Below are 16037 nucleotides of genomic sequence, written 5' to 3'. Positions count from 1 at the left end.
GGAAAGTCTTATTCCTGGTCGTAATGTTGCTAAGTTGACATTGCTCTTATATCCAATAGTTCTTCCCGGCTGTATGTAATAAGACTTAAGATTTCCTGGGGTAACAGTGTAATAATAGATTAAAAAAACTAAATACTGCATAGTTTCCTAAGAATGCGAAGCAAGGCGACCATCTCTGTCTCTGACAGAGATGACTGATGAATGGCTGGGAGCAATTGATGATAAAAAGATTGTGGGGGCGGTTTTGTTAGACTTCAGTGTGGCTTTTAAAATCGTTCATAGTCTGCTGCTGGAAAAACATATGGGCTATGGCTTTACTCCCCCTGTTATATTGTGGATAAAGAGTTAGCTGTCTAACAGAACACAAAAGGTGTTCTTTAATGGAAGCCTCTCCAACATAATCCAGGTAGAATCAGGAATTCCCCAGGGCAGCTGTCTAGGCCTCTTACTTTTTTTTCAATCTTTACTAACGACATGCCACTGGCTGTGGGTAGAGCCAGTGTGTCCATGTTGGCCTTCCTGTGACATCGGATCCTGTAGGTGTCCTGTAGAGCAGGTAGTTTGCCCCCGGTGACACGTTGTGCAGACCGCACCACCCTCTGGAAAGCCCTGTGGTTGTGGGCGGTGCAGTTGCCGTACCAGGCGGTGATAAAGCCCGACAGGTTGCTCTCAATTGTGCATCTGTAAAAGTTTGTGGGTTTTAGGTGACTAGCCAAATTTCTTCAGTTTGTGGGTTTTAGGTGACTAGCCAAATTTCTTTGAAGAGGCGCTGTTGCGCCTTCTTCACCACACTGTCTGTGTGGGTGGACCATTTCAGTTTGCTCCCCCTCCCCCCAAACATAACGCCACAGCCTGAGACTACAATATAGACTGGCAGTAAGTGGTCTTTCAAAAAGAGCATCACACAAATAGATTTTGCTTAGGTACTGAGACACTCCACTCTTCCGTATCTTATGAGCTAAAAATCCATGTTTTATGAATCACATACGATTCTAACATGTCGGTTACTCCTTTTTTCATAAAAAAAAAAAAAATTGTATTTTTATTTTATCTTTATTTAAATTCTTATTTTCAATGACGGCCTAGGAACTGCCTTGTTCAGGGGCAGAACGACAGATTTTTACATTGTCAGCCCGCGGATTCTGTTACATTTTCTGTTACATCTTTTTGAATGAACAGTTTAAAAATATACTTATAATGCTTAATCACGTGCAGTGACTTCTACTACCAAAACAAGAGTCAGTTCCATCAGTCAAGGGTATATTATTAGACCATTAGACCATACCCACAACAACCTCTAATCACCAGGCCTTTTTATTTATATTTAACCTTTATTTAACTAGGCAAGTCAGTTAAGAACAAATTATTATTTATAATGATGGCCTAGGAACAGTGGGTTGCCTAGGAACTGCCTTGTTCAGGGTCAGAATGACAGATTTTTACCTTGGCAGCTCAGGAATTCAATCTAGCAACCTTTCGGTTACTGGCCCAATGTGCTAACCAATAGGCTACCTGCCACCCCTGGCTGGGATGAAACCATCCACTCTCCAGCTGCTTATCAGTTTCTGACAGGTGGCATCACATTGAAGACTGATTGGCATCATACAGTAATGTTCTAACTGTAATAATAATTGCCATGTGGGCATTTAAGACAATGGTCATTTAAGGCCCATTGGCATTGCCTTATGGGCAATTGTGATGGCCTATTATAGACAAGTAGTTTTAAGGGGGTCTTCTAAGTTCTGGTCAAATAAATGAACGAGTTAATGAATGAATAGAAAATAACTGTACTTTCTTAATGATAATTTTTTGTTTGTAAAATGCCACTTTACAGCAGTAACGTATTGTGGAGTGGTACCTTTCCACTCCACGCCAGATGGTGGCAGTGTATGCACGTGTCATTACCTATTTCGTGTTGTCACTAAGGAAGTGCGAAGCAGCCGGCATTTGTATTTTAAACATGGCGCTGCCCGGTTCAGTACTCGTGCGACTCAGAGCGTTGTGTAACCTTGGGAAATCTTTGGATACAGGGAACACAATTGGACAAAATTACAATCGGGTCCGGTGGTACAAGACAAAAGCCAAGAGCTATCAGGACACTGCAGCGTCAGCGGGCCAGACAAGACGGGGTGAGTGAGAAATGCTGTTGAATTGAGTTGACTCTGGTGCCGGAGCAAAGCACCTTGAGACATGCGTTCAGGAGTAATCGTCATTAAAAGCTAGCTAGCTAACTAACTGACCGAAAAGTTGCTTACATTGTCATTAGCTAACTTAGTTATCTACATGTCTCTATTTCAAGTTGTATGACAATGATATCTTGCTAAGTTATCAAGATAGCTAGCTGAGTAATTGACCTCCGTCTTTCATCATTCATATCAGGTAGTGAGCTGCTGAAAGAGTTCCCTGAACCGAAAAACCTGCTGTTTACCACCATATCCCGGTCGCTTGGGGTGTCTGACCTCTCCCAACACATCCAGTACCACTGCACAGAGGATGAGGGTCTCAAGGTTAGAGAGACAAGGCACTAGGTGGACTATTGCAACCACAGGAGGCTGGTGAGGGGAGGACGGCTCATAATAATGGCTGGAATGGAGTGAATGGAACATGGAAATCCTGAGTGGCGCAGCGGTCTAAGACACTGCGTCTCAGTGCTAAAGGCGTCACTACATACACCCTGGTTCGAATCCAGGCTGTATCACAACTGGCCGTGATTGGGAGTCCCATAGGGTGTTGCGCAATTGGCCCAGTGTTGTCCGGGTTTGGCCGGTGTAGGCCATCATTGTAAATAAGAATTTGTTCTTAACTGACTTGCCCAGTTAAATAAATGGGGCTCCGTGTGGATCCAGAATTCCAGAAATGTAAATATATATTTTTAAGTGTTTGATGTGATTGATACCGTTCCAGCTGTTACCATGAGCCCGTCCTCCACAATTAAGGTGCCACCAGCCGCCTATGATTGCAACACATCTTGTTTGACAGATGATGCCTCTTCCCAAACAAAGTCCATTGTCTAAGAATTGTTTCACTGTTGCTATACGTGTCTGTTTTCAGAGAGCAACTGTTACACTCCTCTGGCCCAGCAAGATGGAGATGGAGGGCTTTGCTCGCAAGAAGATTGATGCTGAACGATACGCTGCAGCTGCTGCCTGTCACAAGCTGAGGGTAAGAGAAAAGCCCTGCCCTTAAATAATTACAGCAGGACCTGTCTCACTTTGTACCAGGAGTATTGTGCATTGCTTTCGTCAGTGTCTAGCCCACCCCATCTGTTCCTTCTGTCTTTTCTCACTTCTTTCTCTCCCTCATCTCTCCAGGAGATGGGTGTGCTGGGTCCAGACAATCAGGTGGCCAGGAGGAGTGTGGGACGAACGCAAGGGCCACCACTGTCAGCCTTAGAGGACCTGGAGGAGTGTCGGAGGACAGATGTCCATGTGCCTAGACCAGACCTCCAGAATGGATCCTTGGAAGCTCGCATTCAATCAAGGTGTTACTATGGATCCTACTCATTACCAATGTATTATGGCTTATACTTTGCTGATTTTGCAGGGGACCCGATTCTCTTTTTAGTTGATTGTTTGGTTTATTGTGCTGAACATGTCAGTGTTTACAGGGCACCTGAGGAGAATTCTGAGCTCTCCCAGGCTCTTTCCATGTTCGTAAATCCTAAAGCTCTGCTGACCAGGGTCATCCAGGTGGCCACGTCCTCCAACAGATTCAGGGTCAGTAACTGTCTCTGTCTCCTATAGGTCCAACATGTGCCATAATACAGCCTGTCATAACACTTGTTATAAGCTATCATACAACCTGTCTAAAGCTAAGTCACTCATCTCTGAACTGTCATTCCCTTTCCTGTTCTCCTCTACAGGAGCTGGTACAGTACAAGACGGTGGGCGGTAAGATGAAGAGATGTGAGCTGACCATGCGATGGCCAGAGGAGATTACGTTTGTGGCCTCGGCTCTTCGCAGAGTGGAGGCAGAGAGGAGAGCTGCTGCACTGGCCTGTCTCAAACTGAAGGTGAGGACCACAGATGAAAGAGCACAGAGAATTACTCATGCATTTGTTTATAATATGTCTGTTAGATTCTGTTTTCCAACATGCATTCCCATACCAGGGTTGTGTTCATTAAGGCATGGAAGAGAACGTTTATGTTAAAACATATTTTGCAAAGGAAATCAAAAATAGGTGTCTTATTGCATCCATTTTGTTCTGTTTGATGCTCAACTTTGTCTATACACTCTCCAGCAAATGGATCTGCTAGATGAAGACAACCAACCTCTGACCCATGCTAAGTACCACAAGGAGGAGATGCGTGAGGCGGGGCAGAGAGACAGACAGCCCTGTCATCTGGAGATACCCGAGTACTTGGAGCATAGCACCAGAGAATACCTCACACGGGTTGGTTATCCTGCATCATCACCACTGGAAAATCAGGCTGTGTAGCTAACGGCATTGGCCAGGAATTTACTTCATAGCCTCTGTGTTTGTGCTCATGTCTTGAACTGTCCAGTATCCAGTGGCGACAGAGATGCAGAAGCTGTGGGAGGAAGAGGAGGAGAGAAGCCAGCAAAGGTTGAACCAGCAGGATGAAGAGGAGGAAGAGGAACTCGTCACAGATGCCATCACAGGCAGGCCATACCGGCCCATCTCTACCCAGGAGGCCGAGCAGCTGAGCGCCGACCTACAGGAGGAGTGGGAGAGGGCAGGGCCTGGCCTGGGGGTGGAGCTCCCGGTCGACGCCCACCGGGAACGCGTTGTGTCAGCGGTGGAATCCTCCAGGGTCATTGTGGTTGCTGGGGAGACGGGATGTGGCAAGACAACGCGTATCCCGCGCTTTCTCCTGGAGGGGCGTGTGCGGGGTGGGGAGGGGGCGGAGTGTAACATCTTGGTCACCCAGCCTCGGAGGATTAGCGCTGTGTCAGTGGCTCACCGTGTTGCCCACGAGATGGGCCCCGCCCTCAAACGCTCTGTAGGGTATCAGGTGAGTTACAGGGAGCATGCTGTTTATAATTAGATCAAATGCTGTTGTCACCAGATTCACTTATCACCATTACACTAACTAACCATTAGGGCCGGTACAATACCAGTATTGCAATACTTGTTAGTATCCTGGCAAGGAAACAAAACATGAATTGGATTTAGCCTCTTTAGGAAAATGGCCCTGATGATGGAAACACATCATTATGTTGTCATTCAGTCACATGTATTTATTTTCCAAGCTGTAGCACAGCAAGATTTTAAAAGACCAAAGAGTTCGGTCTGCTTCGTGTTTATGGTAAGGTTTTTTTTTTCGGCCCTACTAACATTTGAGCTGTCACTCCCTCTACTGTAGGTCAACTTCTCGTTCATTGGACATTCTCGCTGTCACTCACTCTCCCATTACCCCCCCCCCCCCTCCCAGGTGCGTCTGGAGAGCCGTCCCCCGGAGCACAGCGGTGGGGCCCTTCTCTTCCTGACGGTGGGGGTGTTACTGAGGAAGCTGCAGGGTAACGCCTCCCTGAGGGGGGTTAGCCATGTGGTGGTGGACGAGGTCCACGAGAGGGACGTCAATACGGACCTGCTGCTGGCCCTGCTGCGACCCGCCCTAAGGGACAACCCCAACCTCCGCGTTGTGCTGATGAGCGCCACAGGGGATAACCAGAGGCTGGCCCAGTACTTCGGGGGCTGCCCCATTGTCAGTGTTCCCGGGTTCATGCACCCTGTCAGGGATCTGTACCTGGAGGAGGTCCTTAGGGAGATGGGGAGACCACCGCCACCCCCGGCGAGGACAGACCTGCAGGGACGGGTGAGTAAGGTGCTAACTGCTGAGTGGTAGACGTTAGTAGTTTTTCAATAATTGACGGCGCATGTACATTCCTGCCTGTTTTCTTTCATATGTGCACTACCGTTCAGAGTTTGGGGTCACTTAGAAATGTCCTTGTTTTTTGTCCATTAAAATAACATCAAATTGATCAGAAATACAGTGTAGACATTGTTAATGTTGTAAATGACTATTGTAGCTGGTAATGGCTGATTTTTAATGGAATATCTACATAGGTGTGCAGAGGCCCATTATCAGCAACCATCACTCCTGTGTTCCAATGGCATGTTGTGTTAGCTAATCCAAGTTTATTATTATAAAAGGCTAATTGATCATTAGATAACCCTTTAGCAATTATGTTAGCACAGCTGAAAACTGTTGTCCTGATTTTAAAGAAGAAATAAAACTGGCCTCCTTTCGAGTAGTTGAGTATCTGGAGCATCACATTTGTGTGTTCGATTACAGGCTCAAAATGGCCAGAAACAAAGAACTTTCTTCTGAAACTCATCAATCAGAAATACAGTGTAGACTGTAGACTGAGGAGTGGGAGGGCCTCCCAACTCCTCTTTCTATTCTGGTTAGAGACAGTTTGCGCTGTTCTGTGAAGGAAGTAGTACACAGCGTTGTATGAGATCTTCAGTTTCTTGGCAATTTCTCGCATGGAATAGATTGACGAGTTTCAGCAGAAAGGTCTTTGTTTCTGGCCATTTTGAGCCTGTAATCGAACACACAAATGCTGATGCTCCAGATACTCAACTACTCTAAAGGAGGCCAGTTTTATTTCTTCTTTAAAATCAGGACAACAGTTTTCAGCTGTGCTAACATAATTGCTAAAGGGTTATCTAATGATCAATTAGACTTAAAACAATAAACTTGGATTAGCTAACACAACGTGCCATTGGAACACAGGCGTGATGGTTGCTGATAATGGGCCTATGTAGATATTCCATAAAAAATCTGCCGTTTCCAACTACAATAGTCATTTACAACATTAACAATGTCTACACTGTATTTCTGATCAATTTGATATTATTTGAATGGACAAAAAAGTTGCTTTTCTTTCAAAAACAAGGACATTTCTAAGTGACCCCAAACTTTTGAATGGTAGTGTATATGTTTGTGTTCATAAATTGACTGTTTCTATGTTTTATAGGAGAAGGATGATGCCACGCCAGACCTGGACTTAGTAGCTAATGTGATAGAGCACATCCACAGACAGGGAGAGCCAGGTAACCTACGGTTCAACACCCCCCTAGTTTTACTCTTTGTTCCCCTTGTCTCTCCATGTCTGTTCAGCTAAGGTCCGATCTGACTGATGGTTGATTCATTCATTGATGATTTCTCTTACAGGTGCAGTGCTGTGTTTCCTACCAGGTTGGCAGGACATTAAGGCTGTCCAGAAGAGACTCGAGGAGAAACCAACCCTCCAGTCTGGCTCTCGAATGATCCTACCATGTAAGGACTGGATAAGGGGTCTGTCTTTGGTTTCTGTCCTGCTGCCCGTTCACAACATGCTACCTGTATTATTCCTGGTCAGATCACAATGTGACATAGTAAGGAAAGAATTCTGAACCAAATTAAAATGCAGTGCACAAGGAACGGTCTTATGACTGGATTATAATAAAGTAATGTCTCTGCTCCTTCTCTGTCCAGTACACTCAAGTATGTCAGTGTTAGCACTTTATGTTATTTTACAATAACAAACTCCAAAGCAAATCAGGGGGAGAAAAATAGGTTTATTCAGAGAGGATAAATCAAGATGTAATGCTGGGAGGTAGATGTTCAGTCTCCCCTGTCCTCAGCTTTTCCCCACTGAACGAAGGAACAGGATGCCATTTAACCCCCCCCACCCTAGCCTGGGGTTGACCAATCAGAAGTCCTTGCAGTACAACTTGGCCAAATAACAAGTATCCTGCCCCCGACTCAATGTAGAGGACATGGTACACGTTAGCTCTGAGTTCAGATGGTACACGTTAGCTCTGAGTTCAGGAGTGACATTCCAGAGATTCTAAACCGCTGTTGAAATGAGACCCAACTCCTATTTACAATTCCCTATTAACCATTAGTGCTATATTTATTTTAGTACTCTCGTCCTCGCATCCTCTCAAACTCTGCGTTGTGTATTTATATTCAAAATATTCTTATATCAGTGACCCCCTCCTCTCTGTCTGTCCAGTACACTCAAGCATGTCGGTGGGTGACCAGCAGGCCGTGTTCCAGCGACCCCCTGAGGGCCGGAGGAAGATCGTCCTGGCCACCAACATCGCTGAGACCTCTATCACCATCGACGACATCGTTCACGTAGTAAACGCGGGCTCTCAGAAGGAGCAGAACTACGACACACGGACCAAGGTAGGTGACGGTCACTTCTGGCACTGTCACAGTGAATAGATAATATAACCATTAATGCAGAAACGGCATCTTAAAGCACCTCAATAGAGGACAATAATGCTCTCCAATAAAATCCCCGTTCCCAATTTTTTAAAATTGTGTATGGAAAACATTCCTAGTACTTACAGGAGCCGCCAAGCTAGTGTTCGCAAATCCAACTGGTGATTGACTACAATATACTAGTGTGGTTTTGAAAACCTCTGTCTTGCTGGTCTCCAGGTGTCATGTCTAGACACAGTCTGGATCTCGCGCTCCAATGTCACTCAGCGTAGAGGGAGGGCGGGGCGATGCCGGCCCGGACATGCCTACCACCTGTTCCCACGGCAACGCCTGGACTCAATGACGACCTTCCCTGTGCCTGAGATCCTACGCACCCCTCTGGAGAGCCTGGTGGTACAGGCCAAGATCCACAGCCCCCACTGCAAGGTGAAGGGATTTGACAGAGGAACGATGTAGGGGTGTAAGGGCCAGTCAATGTAATTGTGAGGTTTCTGCATGTAGTCACATATTGACATTCCCTTGGTGGGTCTCTCCAGGCAGTGGATTTCCTATCGCAGGTGTTGGACAGCCCAGAGCGAGAGGCTGTGACCGATGCTGTTCGCAACCTGCAAGACATTGGTGAGACTCTCTAATGATCTGTCTTCACATGATGAAAAACATTTGCATCCAGAATGTTTCAGTTGGGATTTAGCAAATCATTCAACGGGCGAAGTATTAGTGTGTTTTTACTGGTGTTTTGTTCTTAGTACTCCTCTCCCATACCTCTCCCTAGGTGTTCTGGACAAGACAGAGGCCCTGACTCCCCTGGGGGAGAGAGTAGCCTGTCTGTCCTGTGACCCGCGCCTGGGGAAGGTGCTGGTGCTTGCTGCTCTGTTCCGCTGTGTCCTGCCCCTGCTGTCAGTCACAGCCTGTCTCACCAGAGACCCTTTCCACAACAGCATGCAGAACAGAGCCCTGGTCTCTAAGGTCAGACACTGACTCCACGTCCACTTGGGCAGTCATTGTTTAATTTTACTTCCATAACAACCTGCAAAGTTCACATTTCTATTGCAGTGTAAATGTCTGCTGATCATTTCAACATTTACCTGTTATTTATGAACTAACTCAGTCTTTTATTTTGAATTACATTATTTGATTGATTTGTCACATTTTATCTAAATCTTTTCTTCCCCTCCATCTCTCTCCCTCTCTCTTTCTACTTCCTTCCCTCCAGGCTAAGGAAGACCTGGGAGGTTCAAGCTACAGTGATTACCTGGTGTTCAGTCGAGCTGTGTTGGGCTGGAGGAGTGTTCAGCAAGAGGGGGACAGAGAGACCAGACAGGACTACTTAAACAGATACACACTGTCTGGAGCCGGCCTGCGCTTCATCAATGGTGAGAGAGACAGAGACATTGGGTAAACTCCTGGCTATAGGGTTTTTCCTTACATTGTGACCTGACCAGGTAAAACTCAGTGCCCTCGTCATTGGTTCAGTCAGTTATTGGGCTGACCCAGGTTGTTGAGTGTCTCCCATAGATATTCATATTCCATATATTTTCATACGTTTGTATTCATCATTGATGTCTTGTGTGTTCCAGGTCTGACCTCCCAGTTCAGTGAGAACCTCCTTGAGGCTGGGCTGGTGGAGCGCTCAGCTGACTGCCAGAGATCCTCCTCCCTCTACAACCAACACAGCCACCAGGACGAGCTGGTCAAGGCTGTGCTGCTGGCCGGTCTCTACCCCAACCTCATACAGGTACACAGCTAAATCAAACAGAGGAATGCCTGTCTGCAGGTTCCTATAGTTTAAGCTATGCACTCAGCATCCTGACTCACTTGTTATGTTTCTGTGCCTCAGGTGAAAAGGGGAGCAGTGACCAAAGGTCGCTTCCGCCCCAACAGCCTGTCCTTCCGTACGCAGAGTGGCCCAGTGCTCATGCACCGCTCCTCGGTCAACAGGTGTGTGTGTTAAGCGCTGCATGGTCAATCTGACGTCTGCATTGGCCGTGTAACATTTACGGTGTTACGGCCTCTGCAGAAGTCAGGGCATTCATAATTCTTGTGCTTTGTGGAGCAGAGCTGTTGTGAAGGAAGTGAGTTTGTGTTTATACAGGACCTCCCGCCGTCACCTACCGTCAACCAAACATATTAATGCAGAGCTATACGGAGCCCTCTGCATTGTTACAACTTTTGAGTGGCACACGGTGATGCAGTACGGAGCTCATTTTGGCCTCTGCATCACACCCTCCATATGGAGTCTCCTACCACATTTTCGGGTCAAGCATAAATTGGCTCTTAGTGTGTGTGTTACGATGTGATTGATCTGTGTGTGGGCACGTACACTACATGACCAAAGGTATGTGGACACCTGCTCGTCGAACATCTCATTCCAAAATCATAGGCATTAATATGGAGTTGGTCCACCCTTTGCTGCTATAACAGCCTCCACTCTTCTGGGAAGGCTCTCCACTAGATGTTGGAACATTTCTGTGGGGATTTGCTTCCATTCAGCCTCAAGACCATTAGTGAGATCAGCACTGATGTTTTGTGATTAGGCCTGGCTCGCAGTCGGTGTTCCAATTCATCCCAAAAGGTGTTAATTGGGGTTGAGGTCAGGGCTCTGTGCAGGCCAGTCAAGTTCTTCCACACCGATCTCGACACACCATTTCTGTATGGAGCTTGCTTTGTGCACAGGGGCATTGTCATGCTAAAACAAGAAAGGGCCTTCCCCAAACTGTTGCCACAAAGTTGGATTCACAGAATCGCCATTGTATGCTGTAGCGTTAAGATTTCCATTCACTGGAACTAAGAGGCCGAGCCCGAACCATGAAAACAGCGCCAGACCATTATTCGTCCTCCACCAAACTTAACAGTTGGCACTATGCATTCGGGTAGGTAGCGTTCTCCTGGCATCCGCCAAACCCAGAGTCGTCCGTCGGACTGCCAGATGCTGAAGCGTGATTCATTACTCCAGAGAACGCGTGTCCAATGGTGGCGAGCTTTACACCACTCCAGCCGACGCATGGCATTGCTCATAGTGATCTTAGCCTTGTGTGCGGCTGCTCGGCCATGGAAACCCATTTCATGAAGCTCCCAACGAACAGTTATTGTCCTGACGTTGCTTCCAGAGGCAGTTTGGAACTCGGTAGTGAGTGTTGCAACCGAGGACAGACCATTTTTACGCGCTTCATCACTCGGCAGTACGGTTCTGTTAGCTTGTGTGGCCTACCACATTGCAGCTGAGCCGTTGTTGCTCCTTGTAAAGGTGCCATCCTATCACAGTGCCAATGCCATTCTACTGCCAATTGCATGGCTGTGTGCTCAATTGTATACCCCTGTCAGCAACGGGTGTGGCTGAAATAGCCGAATCCACTAATTTGAAGGGTGTCCACATACTTTTGTGTATATATAGTGTGTGTGTTCTCATATATTCTTATTTTTATTTTACCCCCTTTTCTCCCCAATTCTCGTGGTATCCAATCGCTAGTAATTACTATCTTATCTCATCGCTACAACTCCCGTACGGGCTCGGGAGAGACGAAGGTCGAAAGCCATGCGTCCTCCGAAGCACAACCCAACCAAGCCGCACAGCGCGCCTCCAACCCGGAAGCCAGCCGCACCAATGTGTCGGAGGAAACACCGTGCACCTGGCCCCCTCGGTTAGCGCGCACTGCGCCCGGCCCGCCACAGGAGTCGCTGGAGCGCGATGAGACAAGGATATCCCTACCGGCCAAACCCTCCCTAACCCGGACGACGCTAGGCCAATTGTGCGTCGCCCCACGGACCCTTCGGTCGCGGCCGGCTGCGACAGAGCCTGGGCGCGAACCCAGGGACTCTGGTGGCGCAGCTAGCGCTGCGATGCAGTGCCCTAGACCACTGCGCCACCCGTGAGGCCCCTGTTCTCATATATTCGCCTATATTTTATGGTGTGTGTGCTTATTAACAACCCATTCTTGTCTTATTCCAGGGGAGAGGAGAAGTTCCCCAGTCGCTGGCTGACCTTCTTCAGTGCGATCAAGTCCAACGGTAACGTCTTCATCAGAGACTCCTCAGCAGCCCACCCCCTCGCCCTACTGCTGCTCACCGACTGTGACATCACTGAGAGAGGTATAATTCATTACCACTTTATGAATCCCAGAGTGGCATTAAACTGTTGGTACTGTAGAGATATCACCATTCACCAACTACTGCACGTAGACTTGCGCTGATGCTACAGATTTCTGATCAATTTGATGTTGTTGAGGGCCTCAGTAGCTTTATCGATACCAATGACTATTGAGAGGTGAATTGTTAATGTTAGAAGCCAGTCAAATAGTGGAAAAGGAATATTTCCTTGTTTCCTCTCTTTAATGCTCTCCTGCCTCTCTCAGTGAATGGTGACCGTGTGGAGGTGGCGTTCCCGGGGCGGTCTCTGGTACGCTGTGAGCTGTCTGTCCAGACATGGGAGCTGCTGTGGGAGCTACGCTCCTCCATCCAGACCATGCTGTACCGCAACCTCCGCCCACACAGCTCAGCCAATTACATCACACAGGATGGCAAGCTCATCTCGCTATTGGTGGAGCTGCTGAACAATACTGAGTCCAATACAGACCCCCAGCCAAATGGTGGCCACAGTGACTCTGAGGTAGACTGATTCACTCACATTGGAATAAAGGAATGTCAAAGCACTGTGGAGTACTGTTTTGTGACCTGAAAAAACTCTGGCTGTAGCAAGAGTCCATATTTCTGGTCAGGAAAAAAGTACCAAAGCAAAATGCTCGGGGCACGGTCTGCTGACAAATCTGAGAAGACATGTAATATCGGTTAACTGTACAATACTATCCATAGTTCACTACCCATTCTAAATGTCCTCTATCACCTCACCTGAGATATAATGAGAAAATGTTTGGAAATATAGATGAATGGGAACACTGAGTTTACAATGGAGTTCAGGAAAATACATAATGATCTGAAGGTTTGACTCTTAAAGTATATTTCAAGACCCCCATTTAAATAGGAGTGAACTCATGGTACAGTAAATGGGTCACTGTAAATACTACTGTGGTTACTTTCTATATGGGAAGAAATCCATTTGTTTGACTAGATTATGGACTCAAGTATATTTGCTTTTTGAAAAGCAGAAGTTTAATGAATCTGACTGTTAATGAGTGTCTAGTGACCTGTTCACTACAGCGAGACAGTGTCAAGATGACAGCGAGACGGTGTCAAGATGACACAATAATGATTGCATAATTGTTTTCACGTGAATGTATTGTTAACCATTATTTTTTTATTTAATTATGGTCTGTTGAATGATAAAGATGTTAAACAATGTTACTGGTTGCAATTTTCTTCTCTGTACTGTGATTGTGTCTGAAGTGAAATGTATTATTCATCATTGGACTGTAAGGTGAAGCCAGTTTTCAGGAGAACTCCTTGAGGAAGTGCAGGTGGAAGTTCTTCAGGCGTTTCAGTACCTCTTCCATGGTCTCCACTGGGGTCATGACACACAGTCTGCAGAGAGAGACGAGAACAAATCAGTGGGGAAGTGAAACCATTTAAATAGAATGATGAGGCTAATGCTATGCTGCCCTGTTCATTTGCATAGGATGAGTACTGGATATGGAGCCATTGACTACTGGAGTGTGATGTTTTATGGTGACATTTCTATGTCCAGAAGCTGTTGCCAGAGAGAGAGGATTGTACCTGATGTGGTGAGTGCCTTCCGTCTGTCCATACTCACACCCTGGTCCCACACACACTCCTGCCTCCTCTAGTAACCGTTTACAGTACCACAGGTCAGGCTGCATCCCCACCACCTGCAATGGAAAACGCAGAAATATAAGAGATCAAATCATTAACTCCAGAGTATCTAGAATTAATCAGATGTTGAATCACGTTTTTCCTCCAAAAAGTGAATGTCTCTTGAAATGCCCATATGACAAACAACAGTAGTCATTCTAGTGCTCTACCTAACCATACAGTGTACTATTTGCCCAATGACTAACCTTGGCCTTCTCAATGGCTGCTTGGGGTAGATACAGCCTGGGGAATACGAAAGCTCCTCCCATCATCGGCTGACAGCTGATCCCTGGGATATTGTTCAGAACCTCTGGGACCCAGTTCATGTTATGGACCAGCATGGCCTGGATAGCCTGGGTCTCCTGGTGGAGATGGGAGAGAAGATGGAAAAGAAGTACAGGGGTAGAGCATATTGTATGGGACACTGAGGTGCCGTTGTGAATAGGGAAAGGAATAAAGTTGTTTGATTTTGATGAACTATTTCTTATTTTAGAGACATCAATGATTGCAGCGCACTATCATTAAACTACTTATGACTAAATGTTACATGGCATATGCAATCTATTAAGCCTAACGTCATACTGTAGTTGGTGATCTATTTTGATGGGTCTCACCTGGGCGTAGACCGGGTATGAGGGGTCCCCTGGCCTGGGAGGGTTAGCCATGAGCTCCAGGGCTAGCTGACCAGTCACAGGGGCACAGATGTCAGTGGAGAAGATGGTGTAGGTGTACCTCATGACGGCGGGGTCAAGGTTCACCAGCTCCACGTACCCCCCGCGTAGCCCACACCTGTGCAGGGAGAAGAGACACATACAGAGTAGTGGTCAAACACTGGCCTGCTGGTTTCAGTACAGGCTTTTACACCATAGGAAGCCTGAAGTGGATCTCATAGGGAACTGCCAGCTATTTTATTTTGTCACTATTGAGTTTGTGTTGGCAGCTCATACATTGTCTAAGATGGCACTAATCCATGTTTGCTCTAACGCTCATGCTGAAGGAATTTGACCAATCTAAAGAAGTAGTGGGCTAGTAGCTAATGACTTAATTAAGTAGTTACATAGCTAATGGGGTAATACGATCCAGATCATTGTAGAGTACAGTAGGCTACAGGATGTGTGAATCTGTTAATCAATTGCCATAGACAGACAGTGCTGCTGTACAGTACTCACTCTCCCATGAAGCCTTTGGATGCTGAGTGGAAAGAGGCCAGCTCCACTGTGTGAGAGAGAGGAGGCCCCATCTCAGACAGAACCTTCTTATAGGAGACAAACTCACTGCCCTCCCCGAACAAACTTTCCTGATACACCTGTGGATCGAATGAAACAGCGAGGGGTGCGTGGAAGACAGAACAACAACTCACTACATAGTCAAAGAGAAGTGAAATATTTGTGATTGAAAATAAGCAATTTGCCAGGAGAAAGTACAGACAGGAAATCACCTCATCAGCCATGAGGAAGAGCCTCTCCTCAGCAGCGAATCGGATCACCTCTTCAATACACTTCCTGCTCTGAACATGACCTAGCAACAACAAAACAAATGAGACTATCCATAAATACTGCTGGGGTAACTTGGCCTGCAAAAAGGTTTACTTTACATTCTTCATAGGGACAAATAGTGGGGTACTACTGTATCGACCATCATGGAACCGGAACAACTCGTTACCTGTAGGATTCCCCGGGTTGATGACATACAGGGCAACTGTGTTGCAGATACCCTTAGAGGCCTGTAATGCTCTGCGTAGCTCCTCCACCTCCATTGCCCAACCCTGCTCCTCATCTAGGTAGTAGGGAACAACGGCTGCACCGAGCGTTTGCAACATCATTTTGAAGGAAGAGTAGGTGGGCACAGCGGTCAGCACACCTGTCGGAAGTGAGGCCTGATTGTGGAAGTCAGCCAGCATCTTCAACACTTGCTAAAAACAGAAAATAGAGAGTGAAAGATGAATGAGAGACATGGTGATGATGGTGGTGAAGATGATTCTCACCATTATTGACCTTTGAGAGCCAGAGGTCATGAAGATATTCTCGGGGGACGATGGTACACCACCATCTCGGCGAGAGATGAAGTTAGACACACTGCACTGTATATAAG

At 46.7% G+C, this 16037-nt stretch overlaps 2 protein-coding genes across 3 annotated transcripts; one reads left to right on the top strand and one right to left on the bottom strand.

Annotated features, from left to right (window-relative positions):
• The first annotated feature begins 1934 nt into the window (after window positions 1–1934).
• dhx30 (DEAH (Asp-Glu-Ala-His) box helicase 30) lies at window positions 1935–13481 on the top strand. 2 transcript variants are annotated; one of them, XM_071361648.1, is made up of 20 exons: window positions 1935–2129; window positions 2380–2507; window positions 3052–3162; window positions 3312–3481; window positions 3608–3716; window positions 3863–4012; window positions 4241–4393; window positions 4506–4976; window positions 5397–5780; window positions 6949–7024; window positions 7146–7250; window positions 7972–8147; window positions 8406–8612; window positions 8723–8804; window positions 8959–9152; window positions 9400–9559; window positions 9764–9921; window positions 10024–10124; window positions 12133–12272; window positions 12536–13481. In XM_071361648.1, exons 1-20 carry the CDS (start codon window positions 1961–1963, stop codon window positions 12796–12798), a joined length of 3507 nt encoding a protein of 1168 aa, XP_071217749.1. In that variant the 5' UTR covers window positions 1935–1960; the 3' UTR covers window positions 12799–13481. The 2 variants fall into 2 exon arrangements, with proteins under 2 accessions (XP_071217749.1, XP_071217748.1); XM_071361647.1 differs by having other exon boundaries at window positions 3599–3716.
• LOC139550635 (alanine aminotransferase 2-like) lies at window positions 13413–15851 on the bottom strand. The gene is made up of 7 exons (XM_071361649.1): window positions 15609–15851; window positions 15385–15464; window positions 15116–15252; window positions 14561–14735; window positions 14153–14308; window positions 13851–13963; window positions 13413–13658 (listed from the first exon to the last, which is right to left on the bottom strand). The coding sequence occupies exons 1-7, from the start codon at window positions 15844–15846 to the stop codon at window positions 13568–13570; spliced, it is 990 nt and encodes a 329-aa protein (XP_071217750.1). The 5' UTR covers window positions 15847–15851; the 3' UTR covers window positions 13413–13567.
• Between the last annotated feature and the right edge of the window lie 186 nt (window positions 15852–16037).

Source organism: Salvelinus alpinus, chromosome 23, assembly GCF_045679555.1.
Source record: "Salvelinus alpinus chromosome 23, SLU_Salpinus.1, whole genome shotgun sequence".
Taxonomy (NCBI): Eukaryota; Metazoa; Chordata; class Actinopteri; order Salmoniformes; family Salmonidae; genus Salvelinus; species Salvelinus alpinus.
Note: the sequence above shows the minus strand (reverse complement) of the source record. Positions and strands in the feature narration are given on the sequence as shown.